The sequence below is a fragment of the Ahaetulla prasina genome, chromosome 8 (assembly GCF_028640845.1).
Source record: "Ahaetulla prasina isolate Xishuangbanna chromosome 8, ASM2864084v1, whole genome shotgun sequence".
Lineage (NCBI taxonomy): Eukaryota > Metazoa > Chordata > Lepidosauria > Squamata > Colubridae > Ahaetulla > Ahaetulla prasina.
Window position 1 is genome coordinate 77,126,926 of NC_080546.1, and position 16,844 is coordinate 77,143,769.

General features: G+C 36.1%; 1 protein-coding gene across 1 annotated transcript in view; it reads left to right on the plus strand.

The window, feature by feature from the left end:
- The first annotated feature begins 3,280 nt into the window (after positions 1-3,280).
- The window catches only part of LOC131203228 (bifunctional heparan sulfate N-deacetylase/N-sulfotransferase 3-like), a 96,569-nt gene continuing 83,005 nt past the window's right edge, over positions 3,281-16,844 (plus strand). The window contains exons 1-2 of the mRNA XM_058193216.1: positions 3,281-3,638; positions 9,082-10,203. Of these exons, the coding sequence (XP_058049199.1) occupies positions 9,232-10,203 (972 nt within the window). The 5' untranslated portion in view covers positions 3,281-3,638; positions 9,082-9,231. The remainder of the gene's footprint in view (positions 3,639-9,081; positions 10,204-16,844) is intronic.

The window sequence follows — 16,844 nt, forward strand, 5'->3', positions numbered from 1 at the left end:
AAGCAAAGATTAAATAACTCTAGGCTTTCTACTGAAAAACGCAGAGAACAATGAAGATTTCCTTTGCACAATGTTCAGAATCAGAATAATTTTATAGGGTGGAAGACGGCTCCCCCCCAACCCACATCCTTCACAATCAGCATTAAAAAATGGGATTTCTGCCATTTATATCTGCTATGATGCTCTGACGTGAACTAAGAGGTCATGCAAGGACATTTTATAAAAATAAAATTGGCATTTAGCCAGTGTCACTGCCACATCCAGGGCTTAAAGGAGAGCTTCTGACACATTAATTTGTGTATCTTTCAAATCTATATCCTGCTGGATTGCCAACAATTCTTCTACATACATTATAGCTGCCCACTTTAGGTAAATAAACACATAATTGTGTTTAAAAATACCAGACTATGACTGAACTAAGATCCATGCTTCCTCAGACATAAAGCTATAGTTTGAATAACTACCATAGGTGCTTTTTTGCACCTTTATTTTGTGCCATTACTTTTTTGCAACCTGATCTTCCTCACAGCAATGTTGTAAAGGAGAAAATAATAAATTAAATAATTTAAAGAATGGGCAGCATTCGTTGAAACTTTATTTTCTCACTTAATTCTGGATATCACGGATCTTTTAATATGATTAATGCAGCCTGGAGGATGTTCCCTGCCTGTTAAAAAGGCATATATATACAACGACCCCTTAAGGAAGGAAAAGCCGCCAAATTATTTTTAGCCTTGTAATAATTCTCACACTCGGCTTTAATAAAGCAACACACACACCCAGAATTAGTTCCTAAAAAGATTGCTTTTATGAATTTTTTATTTTTTTTATTTTTTTTGTAAACTCTGTCCTTTCTCAATTCCTCTTATTTTATTTGAAGGCCCTTCTAATCCAAGAGTTCCCAAACGGGACGATATTCCAGAGGGTGCAAAAATTATAGTGTATATGCATAATTATATGCATATCATTATTTATTTTGTAAGGGATGGGAGAATATATCAGAAGCGTTCTAAGGGTGCGGTGTATAGAAAGGGTTGGGAACCCCTCTTCATTTTTTAAAATCTTTTTTTTTTCTATTCTTCCCAGAATAAAAGTTCACCAGGATTAGTTTTGGTCACCAGGGTGTAAAAAAGATGTGGACATCTTTTCTCTGACATCAATACAATTGAACGTGTCCAGAAATATTTTACAAGAAGAGTTCTCCATTCCTCTGAAAACAATAGAATACCCTATCCCACCAGACTCGAAATCCTAGGCTTAGAAAACTTGGAACTCCGTCGCCTTCGACAAGACCTAAGCTTAACTCACAGAATCATCTACTGTAATGTCCTTCCTGTTAAAGACTACTTCAGCTTTAATTGCAATAATACTAAAGCAACTAATAGATTTAAACTTAATGTCAACCGCTTTAATCTAGATTGCAGAAAATATGACTTCTGTAACAGAATCATCAGTGCTTGGAATACTTTACCTGACTCTGTGGTCTCTTCCCACAATCCTAAAAGTTTTATCCAAAAACTTTCTACTATTGACCTCACCCCATTCCTAAGAGGACCATAAGGGGCGTGCATAAGCGCACAAACGTGCCTACCGTTCCTGTCCTATTGTTTTTCTTTTCTTCTTTCTATATATATGCTTATACCTCCTTATATTTACTCATATATGTTTATATACAATATAATCTTTTGTATGATTCCTACATATATTGTTGTGACAAAATAAAATAAATAAATAAATAAAATAAATAAATGTGGAGACTCTAGAAAGAGTGCAGAGTAGAACAACAAAGATGATTAGGGGACTGGAGATTAAAACATATGAAGAACGGTTGCAGGAACTGGGTATGTTTAGTTTAATGAAAAGAAGGACTAGGGAAGACATGATAGCAGTGTTCCAATATCTCAGGAGATGCCATAAACAAGAGGGAGTCAAGCTATTCTCCAAATTGACAGATCCCTCACATCCTGGATATAAACTGTTTCAACTTCTACCCTCAAAACGACGCTATAGAGCACTCCACACCAGAACAATAGACACAAGAACAGTTTTTTTCCCAAACGCCATCACTCTACTAAACAAATAATTCCCTCAACATTGTCAAACTATTTACTAAATCTGCACTACTATTAATCTTCTCATCGATCCCATCTCCCATCTCCTTCCACTTATGACTGTAACTTTGTTGCTTGTATCCTTAGGATTTATATATTGTTTCCTGATTGCTTATTTGTAGCTTATGACTATCATTAAGTGTTGCAAGTGTTGTACCTTGATGAAAGTATCTTTTCTTTTATGTACACTGAGAGCATATGCACCAAAACAAATTCCTTGTGTGTCCAATCACACTTGGCCAATAAAAATTCTATTCTATTCTATTCTATTCTATTCTGTTCTGTTCTGTTCTGTTCTGTTCTGTTCTATTCTATTCTATTGTATTCTATCCTATCCTATCCTATCCTATCCAAAGCACCTGAGGGCAGGACAAGAAGCAACGGGTGGAAACTAATCAAGGAGAGAAGCAATTTAGAACTAAGGAGAAATTTTCTGACAATTAATCAGTGGAACAACTTGCCTCCAGAAGTTATAAATGCTCCCATGCTGGAAGTTTTTAAGATGATGTTGGATAACTATTTGTCTGAAGTGGTGTAGGGTTTCCTGCCTAAGCAGGGGGTTGGACTAGAAGTCCTCCAAGGTCCCTTCCAACTCTGTTATTCTATTCTATTCTATTCTATTCGGTTCACTGTTTCCTTCCCTTGCCTATTTCAAGGCGATCCTCTACACTAGCGACCCTGGCAAGTTGGCTCGTTCGCTCAGCTAGAAGTGTCCGATTATCATTAAGAACGCGCATCTAAAAGGCACTAAATAAATGCCGTAAATTCAGAGTATTATTTAGGAATTTTATTGGGGGACGACGACACAGAAACGCACATGCAGTAAAAAAAAAGTCTGCTAAGACCCAACTAAGCCTGAGCAAGCAGCCCCAAATGTTTTGGTGTATTCCGACTACCGCATTAAAAAAAAGGTTTCCCTTCCTTCGGCCGTTTCTGCAAAACAGTGTCCCATTGCAAGGACCGGCTAAGCTCCTCCCTCCTCCTCCTCCTCCCCCCCCCCACCCCGCACCAACAGCAGCCAGAGGAGCTGAGCCGCTCTCACCCAAAAGCCGCAGCCTGAGAGTTCCAAGTCCTAATTTGCGACTTCCCCCTAAACCCTTATTGGTTAACTAAGGAAAGCCCTCCACCAATGGAAAAGGGAGCCCAGCATTCGGTGTTCTGCCCGAAGATGTGGAGCAGCTTCCAGTCTAGCCTCCGCGGTGGGGGCGGCGGCGGCGGTAGCAGGGCGGCTTTCTACTGAAGGGAAGGTGTTCGCCCGCCCGCCCGCCCTCCTTTTCCTCCCCTGCGCCCGCCCGACCCCATTTTTCCCCGGGGAAGGAGGGAGGGAAGGCAGAACGAAGGGAGCAGCTGCCGCCTTGTCCTCGGGTCCGTTCTGGCTGCGGTGGTGCTGAGTGACGAGGTGCCGTCCGCTGCCTCTCTCTCTTGCTCGCTGGCCCCTTCTGGGAACTGGGAACCCCGGGCGGAGAGGAGCCGCAGAAGGTCGCCGCCCAGAGGAGGCGCCCCCATGGCTTCATTGCGCCCCGACAGGTAAGGGAGGTCTGGGAATGAGTTAGCGGTGGGCGGTGGTTGTGATGCTTCCCCCGCCCCCCCACCGAAGAGGCAGCTCACCTGCAAACTTCGGCTCCTCTTTTCTTCACGGAATAAAAAAGTTCTTTTTTTTAAAAAAAAAATCTTTTTTTTTCTTTCTATTCTTCCCGGAATAAAAGTTCATTTTTTAAAAAAATTCTTTTTTAATTTCTTTCTATTCTTCCCGGAATAAAAGTTTAGCCCGCTTGTGGTTCAAGATTGTGCGCCGCGATCTTGGATGCAAAATCGCTGGTTGGCGGGGGGGCGGGGGCGGGCGGAGAGGGAGCTATATAGGAGTTATTATTAAGCAGTGCAATAATCTGAATCAAGCTCTCTTTTTTTTTTTCTGATTGAGAAATGGCTTTTTAAAGAGGGAAATCTCCCCCCACGCGCGCGCACCCAAACAAACGCTGTTGTTTAGGAGCTTGTAATTTCATTTTTTTAAAAAAAAATGTTGTTAGCTCTGTTAACATCTGTCTTCCTAGTGTGGTACCGGGCCAGCTTCGCACTTGGATGGGCTTATTTTATTTTTTTTGTGCGAGTCCTTGATGCCCTCTAGTGTTTTGTGAGATTCAGGATTGTTTCGTTGGCGTGACAATCAAATAGAACTTTAATTATCCCGGACCTTATAAACATCTTTTTTGTTGTTGTTGTTTAAACCATCTGAATTTCTAAATGTCTTCACTTTTTTTTTTTTTTTTTTTTTAAGGAAAACAGCAAACTTTTGCTTTCAATTTACATGGGATTTTTTTTTTTTTTGAAGGAAGAGATGAAGAACAGAAAATTAAATATTTTAGAAAACAAGTGGAAATCCAAGCATTTTAGAATATATATTGAAAAACATGTAATATAATGAACTTAATATGCAAAGATGAGGTGCGATATCCAACTATCTTGGGCAAGAAGCAGCATATGTATATAGATCCTAATTAGAAATGTCGATGAAACAAGGGCAGAGAATAAATTGTTTAGATTACACTATACTGCACACAATTCTTTGGATTAAGTTCATTGGACTGAAAGGGGTGTACCTCTGATAAATGTAAGGACTTGTATTATTAAATGTTTTAGTAACTTTATTTGAAAAAGAATATAATACGCAGGATACCTTTTATGATGTTGTTAAAATCTGGATGTTGTTCTGAATTTCGTTAATATATATATCATATAATATATATATATATATTATATATATATATAACTCAGGGCAGCAAACATATCTAATTCTGTTTACTCTTATTTTTCCCACAACACTGTTGGGCTGAGAGAGAGTGCCTGGCCCAAAATCACTCAGTTGGCCTTCATGTCTAAGGCAGGACTAGAATTTATAGTCATTGGAATAAATTCATTAAAGTCAATTGATGAGAAACAGTAATTTTAAAACATTAAATACCTAAATAGGGGAGTCGGAAGGTTCCAGTCTGATTTTATTTTACTTTTTATTACTTTGAGGGGAAAATACACAAAAATACACTTTGTTCTGGATGTTAAGGTGAGGGAAGTAAGTGTCCCTAGCTATTCCATCCACAGTTGAATAAACTATTTCAGTCTAGCTAAAACAGTTTTCAACTTCACAGTTGCAATCCTGTTAAGCAATTTCCAGTTAGCTCAGTGGGATGTATGGGATTGCATTCTTGGTTCCTTGGATCTAAAAGAGATTCAGGCGACATTTTGCTGGAGCAGCATTCCGATATGTCGGACTGAAATATTTAGCTTAATACTATGAAATATGTCATTTTTTTTACATCACTACAATTTTGGAATATTTAACAGAACAGAATATCAGAGTTGGAAGGGACCTTGGAGGTCTTCTAGTCCAACCAGCTCAGATAGGAAACCCTATACGTCGTCATGTGATGTATTGCAACTTTTTTCCCCTTCTATAAACCGGGCATGGGCGTAGCCAGCGCATGACATATCCGGCCCACGGGATGCGCGTTTGATAGCCCTGCTCTATATCATTTCAGACAAATGGTTGTCCAATCTCTTCTTAAAAACTTTCAGTGTTGGAGCATCCACAACTTCTGGAGGCAAGTCGTTCCACTACACTTATATATGGAAAGATGCAAAATATAGGGTTAAGTACCATTTGTCTTAATTATTTATATTGTAGCCAATTCTAGACTGGTATGTAGGTGAACTAAAGGGCAACAAAACTGCAAATAGTCACAACATTTGGTTTGTTTGGGCTTGGTTAAAACAATTTCATAAGGTGGTATTTGGAGAAATGTGTTGTCCTCTATGGAAGACTGCTGTAAATATGTCGCTGGTGAGGTAGATATTCCTTAAAAGGAATGCTGCATAAACATTTCTCAGGAATGGAATATAACACATTTTGTGATTAGTGTAAGGTCTAAAAAATAGGTTCTTGTTTTGTGATTCATACCTGACAGATTCATATATGCATATATATATATTCATATATATCAGGTATCAATATGGCCCTCCCAGATTCCTATCTATTGGTGTTTTTTTTAAAGAAAATGTAAATAAACACACACACACATTCTGGTTATTCTGTGATTGTAAGTGTTCCAAGCAAGTAAAATCCAAATATAGTTAAGTTAAAAAAATGTTAGAACGTGCCCTTCTTTAATCTTACGCTACACAATATATTAAAACATTTAATTTTTAATTGTATCAAATCAGAAAAGAGGAAAATCAGGCTGATGTTAAGATCACAGAAGCCTGATTATTTTCTGCACAAGGATTATGTAGTTTTATTTTTCCCATTAAAATCATTAGGACTTGAACAATTTTTTTTGCTTATCATATCTTAATGTTTATTGTGTATAGTTCCCTAGCAACAAATGTTGCTTATCCTCTTAGTTTATATTGAATGTATTATTCCATATAATTCATATATTAAGCCATACTGTATCAATTATCTTCCCCATAACTACATTTAATTTGTAATAATAATTGCTGTTTATTTTAAGGTATTAACTTATTTTTAATTTCTTTTTAAGTTGATGCATTTTACTGCCAGACATGGTGTTAGTTTTCTTTAAAAATGCTATTCATACTCAGTGTTGGTTAGATGACTTTAATATCTATGTACTATTATAGAAAATATTGTGCGATTTGTCATCTTTAGTTGAAACATATATAATTTTAGTCCAGGAAAAGGACTGAACTTTATTCAATTTTTATGGCTGTCCGCTCACCACTCTATTCCGGGAAGCTAACAAAAGCTAAAAAAAACAACAAAAAAACCCCCCTGAAAAATACTTCACTAATAAAATCCAACGAACAGCATCATGCATCTAATAGCTATATGCCAAGCATAATAACTCACAAAAACACATATTGACACTTACTGGTGATTCACATAACGTTCTGCTCCAGTGTCTAAAGGATGGTCCAGGTGCAGCATGGTTGGGGCTCTCTGGATATTGGAGGAAAATTGAGCTGTCATACCAAATGAAAAGTCACATTCCTGGATCCTGCATGCTGGTATTGTTTAATGAGTGAAATCTCGGGCATGCCATCATCTCGCATCTGACTGGACACAGAGGGGCGGTTTCTCTGAAAATCTTGATCCTGTATATTCTTCCAGAGTGTTGACAATCTCTGAATTTTAAAATACTTTTATCTGTCAATGGTAAATGTGATGGGAGAGTGAATAGAGTAGAATAACAAGAGTTGGAAGGGACCTTGGAGGTCTTCTAATCCAACCCCCTGCTTAGACAGGAAACCCTACACCATTTCAGACAAATGGTTATCCAAGATCTTAAAAATTTCCAGTGTTGGAGCATTCACAACTTCTGAAGGCATGTTGTTCTACTGATTAATCATTCTGACTATCAGGAAATTTCTCCTTAGTTCTAGGTTGCTTCTCTCCCTGATTAGTTTCCACCCATTGCTTCTTGTTCTACCATCAGGTGCTTTGGAGAATAGTTTGACTCCCTCTTCTTTGTGGCAGCCCCTGAGATAGCGGAACACTGCTATCATGTCTCCCCTAGTCCTTCTTTTCATTAAACTAGACATACCCAATTCCAGCAACCGTTCTTTATATGTTTTAGCCTCCAGTCCCCTAATCATATCCCCTAATAATAATGAGAGGAACCTCTATCCTGGATGCTCTGAAGCTTTGAATTCTAACTGTTCATCTGCATTGTCATTTTGCCAGCTATCAAAGGTGAATACTTTTAGAAAGCCTACTAATCCTTCAGAATTAGAAAAGCATCTGAACGTTATTTATTTATTTATTTATTTATTTATTTATTTATTTATTTATTTATTTATTTATTTATTTATTTATTTGTCAAACACAACAGTATATATAAGCATGAAATAACCATACGAATTGGATACGATCAAAGGGAACATTAGGACAGGAACGACGGGCATGCTGGTGCTTTTATGCACGCCCCTTACAGACCTTTTAGGAGTGGGGTAAGGTCAATAGTAGACAGTCTTTGGTTAAAGCTTTGGGGATTTGGGGATGAGACCACAGAGTCAGGTAGTGCATTCTAGGCATTAACAACTCTGTTAATGAAGTCATATTTCTTACAATCACGTTAGTCTTCTTTTGTTTTCAAGAAGGCTCACTCTTATTTAGCAAAAGTCACCCGTCTTGTTTCTTCTCAGAAGCCATAGGGTTCCACTAAAGATATACCTGATGCCAGTGGTGGGATTCAAGTAATTTAACAACCGGTTCTTTGCCCTAATAATTTCTTCCAAAAAACCAGTTTGCCAAACTGCTCAGAAAGTTAACAACCGGTTCTCCCAAAGTGGTGCGAACTGGCTGAATCCCATCACTGCCTGATGCTGAAGATTTACTTGATTACATTTCTAAATTTATTTTTATATTTTGTTTTAATGTTTTAATAACTACTTGAAATATATAAATATGAATTGTTTTTTTCTATATTTTATTATATTGGGAATAATAAATTTCAGGATTTAAATGGTTAAATTAAATATTATGCCAAAAGATAACTTACATACCAAATAGTAAGTAAGAGTATTTGGTTTGGAATAAAAAAGTCCTGTTAGTTATTTGCATCTAATTACAGATTAACAGAGTTGGAAGGGACCTTGCAGGTCATCTAGTCCAACCCCTGCTCAAGCAGAAGACCCTATATCTGCTTCTACCTAGGATCGAACTCACAACCTCCTGATTATGAGGCAAGAACTACACCTCTAGGCCACAGTGAAGATGAAGTTGTTTGATAAATTGCCAAATAGAATACAGATCATGGGAATTGATCCATCTAAGAAGAATCAGGTTGGAGAAGACTATTTTTATGGGACGTTTTTTGGAACAAGACCATTTTAATTCAGTTCTCATTTCAAATTTAATTCCACTGTTAGACAGTAACAACATTTTAAGATTATTGTGATCAATTGGTTAAGAGTGGGGGGGAAAGTTACTTAACTCTCTATTTTTCCTTTCCAGAATATATTGACTGAATTATACTGAAGACAAGAGATACACAGGCTGCAATGGTGACATAAACTGCTAAAATTGGACTGGAATAAATTCTGAAAAACTCTTTATAATCTCAATGCCGTCAAAACTGGAAAGCCCCTTGGCCTGACTTACAACATGACTTTTATTGTGAAACTTCATAGACACTTTCAGCGAACAGTAATATTGCTAGCTACATTTTGTATGGTGAGCATTGTTATTTCAGCATATTATCTATACAATGGCTACAAGCAAGAAAATGAAGCTTCTGAACTTTCTTCAGAGGTTGAATGTGGGGACCTTCCCGTGCTGCTATCTCCATGGAAGAGAATTAAGCCCAGTGAACCACTAAGGACTGACCCTGTTGTGCTTGTATTTGTGGAAAGTCAGTACTCTGTACTTGGTCAAGATATAGTCATGATATTAGAGTCCAGCAGGTTCCAATATCACATAGAGATTGCTTCTGGGAAAGGGGACCTTCCTGTTCTGATAGATAAAAATAAAGGCAAGTATCTTCTAATAATATATGAAAATATTTCTAAATATGTGAATATGGATTCCTGGAATCGGGGCCTTCTAGATAAATACTGTGGGGAATTCGGTGTAGGAATGATTGGGTTTCAAAAAAGCAATGATAATACTTTGCAGACTTTTAAGTTAAAAGGTGTTCCTTTCCAGATTCATGGCAATGTAGGTATAAAAGACTGTTGCATCAATCCTCATTCTCCTTTGCTCCATCTAACAAAACCATCCAAGCTTGATAAAGGGCCTTTGCCTGGAAGCGACTGGACAGTTTTCCATATAAATCATTCAGCTTACCAGCCCGTTGTATTTGCAAAAGTAAGAGTACCTGAAAACCTCCCTCCAGCTGCTATTAAAAATGTTCTACATGCAACTGTTATTCATGACTTGGGTCTTCATGATGGAATTCAGCGTGTTCTTTTTGGTAGCAATTTGAACTTCTGGCTGCACAAACTCATCTTTATAGATGCCGTCTCGTTTTTGACTGGAAAGAGACTTCCATTGTCCCTGGATAGATACATACTTGTAGATATTGATGACATCTTTGTTGGAAAAGAGGAAACAAGGATGAAAGCCAGTGATGTTCAGGTATGGTATGCCAGAAAGTTTCCTAAGATATGGTGATGTTGTTCAAATATTTATTTTTTTTAATGCAAAACTTCTATAGTTAAATAAAGTTTTATTTAAATAGCAACTCTTTTGTGTTCAATATATTCATTTGAAATAAAATCAGTATTTTAATTAAGCCATTGTTTATTTTTACATCAGTTAAATCTTTTAATTTAGTAGAGCTAAAGCCAGGGTTAGTCAACCTTTTTATACCTACCGCCCACTTTTGTATCTCTGTAAGTAGTAAAATTTTCTAACCGCTCACCGGTTCCACAGTAATGGTGATTTATAAAGTAGGGAAGTAGCTTTACTTTATAAAATTTATAAAGCAGACTTACAGCAAGTTAAAGCATATAATAATAATTACTTACCATTTAGTTTCACTTATGTAACGTGAACTAAACTTATGTGCGGGTGATACAAATAGTATATTTTCAGAAATTTAAATTGTCATGGGGAATTTTAAGAAAACCTAATGAAAATGTTTTTAAATAATGCTATGGATTTTTTTTTAAAAAGTCAAATAAAAAAAAAGGAAAGTGCTTCAGTATCGGACAAAACCCCTACCGCCCATCATGAAAGGCTGAACGCCCACTAGTGGGCAGTAGGGATCAGGTTGACTACCACTAGCTAAAAACCATAGCATTTTGGCTGGCCTTTGTGGGAACCTGGCTATTATAGGCTATTCTTGCCCAATATAAATTACATTAGCTTTGTTTTTTTCGGAATGATTAATCTTGCTGCTATTTTTTTTTCTATTGGTGAGATGTTGTGTATATTAAATTTTATGTTGTTAAGATATACTGGATTTTTTAAAAAAACTCTTGGGTCATGTACAGAAGATAAAGTTACAGAGAAGTAGATTCCATGGGTTGTTTTCCATTTTGTGTAGTTAGAGTTCTATGTGCAGTGAAAACATGTATGACTGCCAATAAAAAGGGCTGGTGGATCATATGTGCATAATTTCTGCCCTCTCTTAAGGTTGATGATACAATTTATAGCACGCCATTGAAGAGAGGTTTCAAGTATGTTCAAGCTTTTTCAGTAAGATAGATTTGATGACAATCACTTCTAATGTTTCTGAGATCTGTAAGTATAGCAACCAGGCTGAAGGCACCATATTTTATTTTCTTAAACTGTAGATTACATGGCAAATGGAACCATGTGGGGAACCTTTTCTCATGTTGTAATACTTTAGAGCAGAGGAGAAAAAATTCTTTAAGTTTAATTAAACTATTAATTTTAATTATTGGAGAAACAAACATTTGTACATGACAAATTAACAGATTTATTTTATTTTATTTTTATCCCACCTCAAGGTGGCAAACATATCGAGTATACCTTCCTCCTCCTATTTTCCCCACAACAACAACCCTGTGAGGTGAGGTGAACTTTGAAAGAGTGACTGACTCAAGGTTAGATTTTCATGCCTAAAGTGGGACTAGAACTCTTAATCTCCTAGTTTCTGGCCTGGTGCCTTAACCACTAGACCAGGGGTGTCCAAACTTGGCAACTTTCTAAGACTTGTGGACTTCAACTCCCAGAATTCTTCAAGCAGCTTAAGGCTGGCTGAAGAATTCTGGGAGCTGAAATCCACAAGTTTTAAGAATTGCCAAGTTTGGAGACCCCTGCACTAAATCAAACTGGCTGTAGAAGAGTATGTGCAAAATATTTTTTTGTGGAAAGTTATAAATTAAACCAGATAAGGCATGGCATACTGTAAATAAGGAGGACATATTTATTTCCTCATTACAGCAAATATTTTAAGTTATTGACTACAAGCATCCTGCATTTTCTGTTCTCAGTTCTGGTTCTTGCTTGCACTAAATTCAGATGTGGTCCTCAGAAAAGGTGCTTTCTAGTTTTTTGTTTTTTTAATCAGGTTCTATTTGCTTTCCCTACGGAAAGCTTCCATATTATGAAATGTATTAATATTCTGCAAAGGGCAAACTGACCTAAAAGAACCAATAGCTATAGACAAGTTAGTCTGGGTTGGTAGAGTTATGGTTCAAACTACTTGGATAATACTAAGTTTGTAAGACTTTGAAAATCAACAAATCTCTTAACTTTCCAGGAACTATTCTGGATGGCTCAGAAACTACAGTACATGGATTTTCTCTGTAATCATCATCCTCCATAAACTAACAATTGGTTTAGCACAGCTTTTCAGCTTCCTCCTCTCTTTCCAATTCATGCAGACAGATGAAATATTAATATGCCGTATGTTGTGTTTCAGTTAAAATCTGGATTTATATGAGTAGGTGTAACCTTTAAAGAAAGTTATTTTTCTGCACTTTAGTTCTCTTGTTTCATTAAGAAAAATTCAATCAAGAAACAGATGGCTAGGGAATAACTTATAAATCTTTCAGTTTAATCTAAAATCAGTCTGAAATTTATCATTTTAATTACTGGGTTTGATGCATCAGAAATTGAGAATAGAAGATTAAGGGTATGAAATTAAAACATAACTCTTGATATTCCTTAGCTTAATCACTGCATTTTTTAAAAAATTGCAATTAGTAGTCAAAGATCTGATTATGAAACAGTATATCAGTCAATTACAAACTATAATTTGGGATAAATTTGAAATAGAATTTTAATGCTTAATATTTATTTAGTAATTTATCTGGTCACCCAACTTGCAAAAAAAAATTGTGACTGAATAATATTCTTTTAATATTAATAGCAGTATTTGAAATTCTCATAGGTATAAGTGCTTTCCGCAATGCACATTTTCATACAAATTACAGTATTTTTGCCTTTTTAAAAGCTCTTCAGTTTACAGATCCTTAGGAAGAACAAATAGCTAAGCCCGCACATCCTATAGCCCTTCCAAACTATATTTTCTCATGTAGAATTCAATACAAAGAGCAGAGGTGATGCATCCGCCCCTATTTTAACTCATGCTGTATTATTAGAAAACATTTAGTTGCCCTTGGCTGCGATGTACCTGCAATATAATACTCTACCTGTAGCATTATCAAATTTCCAGCTGAAGTGGAAATCTTAGCATATATATAAAAGTACTCCACAAATGCAGCAAATTCCTTGTGGGAACTGGTTTTTCAATTATATTAACCTGAGGGACTTGTGAGAAGAGAGTAGCTGATAGTCATTTATACATTAAATTCTATGCAGAGACATGGTGACTGAACAAGACTCGGATAGCTATAATTTTCTCTCTTCGTTATTCACTTTAAACTAAAAGTCCTTAATAAAGTAGATTAAAACCAGTGGAAAATTTTCCATTTTGCTATATGGCCTGAGTCTGATATGAAAAACATTTAAGGATCAGTGTCTTTCACTAGCAGAACCTGAGTTTGCATTTAAACAATTCATATTAAAAGAAACATAGATAGAAAACTGGTTTCCAACATGAGAAATAAGAGTCTCTTTTCTTTTATTAAATATTAATTCAATTGTTTAAATGCAAGCCCAGATTCTGCCAGTAAAAGTTGCTGACTATTAAATGACAATTTATTTTATTTATAAAAAATAAATACAGAATAGAATAGAACAGAACAGAACAGAATAGAATAGAATTTTTTATTGGCCAAGTGTGATTGGAAACACAAGGAATTTGTCTTGGTGCATATGCTCTTAATGTACATAAAAGAAACGATACGTTCATCAAGAATCATAAGGTACAACACTTAATGATAGTCCTAGAATACAAATAAACAATCAGGAAACTATCAATATAAATTGTAAGAATACAAGCAACAAAGTTACAGTCATACGTGGAAGGAGATGGGTGATGGGAACGATGAGAAGATTAATAGTAGTGCAGAAATTTATAAAGGTATAACAATCTTAAAAATGCTAGAGTCTGCACATTGTATAAATTTTCATGATGTCACTCAGTGACTGAAAAGAATGAAAATTGTTAATTAAAGCAAACTTTGATTACCTTTAAATTAAGGTGGAATTGTGGTTTTATATCTGAACAAACATATTCCCCAGTTTATACAAAACAAGAAAATAAAATTGTTATAAAATAATAGATTTTATTTTTTCTTTCATGATGTAACTTCTTCCAACCAAGTGCCATGCGTGGTATTAAAGTGCCCATCTGGATAGCATTGAGCTATGTTGGAATCAATTAGTATACTATCATCTGCACCAGGCCAATACCTATAGATTTGAGTCTCAAATAATGCAAAACCATAGTTAATTCCTTGGCTTATTATATAAACCGTAATGGCTTGGTTTCACACAATATGCGGAGGCCACTATGATGTGATTCATATCACAATCACTAAGCCAAAATCAAATAAGCCACATTATGATTTTATAAACTAAATCATAGTGTTTGTGACCTCATTTGCACTGAAAACTTAGTTATAAAATAACCAATTCAATTAAAACTAGTATTGGAAACCAGAAAGGTATAAAAATTGGTGGCAGAATTTGACAAAAAGTGTGTTGACTTTCAAGAATTTTCAAAAAAACAAATATGAAATTTGGACTTTAAAGTCATTTTTGAACATTACTGTAGAAACAAGTTCAGTAACTCTTATTTTACACCATGGAATGTTGAAAAAGTAGAGCAGGGAAAATTTTAAAGATAATATGTTCTTTTAAGAGATGTTGGCAACGTCAGATGCAGTTAATCTTTATTACTATGAACATGGAAGAAGTTGTCCTTAGCAGCACAATAACATTGAGTAAGTGTTGTACAGATCATCTGGACTTTAAAGGAATATTTGTACACTATATGAATACCATCTGATTAGATACTGCATTTCGTTCTTCCTGTATATCAGAAGTCAGACATGAAAATAGTCTGTAACAGGGAAGGGCCGTGGTGGCTCAAAGGCTATAAGAAGCCTGTTATTAAAACCAGCTGCCTGCAATTACTGCAGGTTCAAGCCCCACCAGGTCCAAGGTTGACTCAGCCTTCCATCCTTTATAAGGTAGGTAAAATGAGGACCCAGATTGTTGGGGGGGCAATAAGTTGACTTTGTAAATATACAAATAGAATGAGACTATTGCCTTACACACTGTAAGCCGCCCTGAGTCTTCGGAGAAGGGCGGGATATAAATGTAAACAAAAAAAAAAAAAAGGCTGTGCATATTGAATCTATTTTCATTTCTCACTATAGGTCAGTTCATAAAAGATGAGTGACTGTTAATTATGATCTCTTAGTGCAGGGGTAGTCAACCTTTTTATACCTACTGCCCACTTTTGTATCTCTGTTAGTAGTAAAATTTTCTAACCGCCCACCAGTTCCATAGTAATGTATCGTCGTCTGCGCATGCCTCTCGCCCATCGTGGATTGGGTTTGGGGGGGCGCCGGCTACCAACTCTGCTTGTCTGTTACAGCTGGGTGGTGTGGGGGGAGATCTGCGAGCTATTCTGGGACGAGGCTCTTTTGTTTGCGGTCGCACTATAGTGCCATTTAGTTTCACTTACATAACGTGAACTAAACTTATGTGTGGCCGATACAAATAGTATATTTTCAGAAATTTAAATTGTCACTGGGAATTTTATGAAAACCCAATGAAAAGGTTTTTAAATAATGCTATGAAAATTTTTTAAAAAGTCAAATAAAAAAAAAGGAAAGTGCTTCAGTATCGGACAAAACCCCTACCACCCACCATAAAAGCTGGAACGCCCACTAGTGGGCGGTAGGGACTGGGTTGACTACCACTGTCTTAGTGGCAGAAACAGCATCCATTTAAATGTGAAGTTGCTAAGGAATACCATTGGGAAATTGTTTATTTTACTCATGTCCAGCTTAGAAGTCTCGTATAGACATCTGGTTGGCCACTGTGGGAACAACAGAAAGATGATGTGATCCAGCATGAATTTTCTTACATTTTTAGCAAATCAATAGGTTGATGCATGTTGTATGGTCATGTGCTGAGAACAGTTAATGGGCTTACTGTAGTTACAGGTATGTGTTAGGGGAAATACCCTCCACCCACCCACTCCAAATTGTTCTCACAAACTCCATTAATGAAATGTTAAAATGTTAAAATAAAATAGTCCATTGGTGAATAGCCACCACCTCTAATGTTAGCACTGTGGAAATAAGGATTTGGATTTATTAACCAGAGATCTGTGAACTCTGAATGTATTAAAGGAACTAAGGATACCTCAATCAGAATCAGTACATATACCCAGATTCTCTGATATTAAGAACTCCAAATTCTTGAGTAATAGAAAAATCAGAAACCAAAGAGTAGCTCTGTCTCGCTGTTGCTCGGATTATGAATTCAGATTTCCTGGCAATTACTATATTCTAATAATTTGTAAACGAAAGAGAATGAATTCAGCTCTATATTTTAAAGTAGCAGTTTATCTAATTGATCATGTATATTTTTTTTAAAGAAATTAGGATTGCTCATAGATTTATGGGTTTCTATGAAAAGAAAATGCAATCAAAATTATCAGTATATAACTTTGCTTTGATAATAAGATATATATTCAGAATTTACCATTGTCTGTGATTCTATTAAGATCACCATGAACATGAGAATAATTCGGTTGAATTATTTTTCTTATTTGGAAGATGCAGGAATATTAAATATAAATATTAAATAAATCAAAGTGGTAACAAAGCCAAAATGATGTGAAAATTACACCATTAACTCCCTACCACACTCAGGAGAAA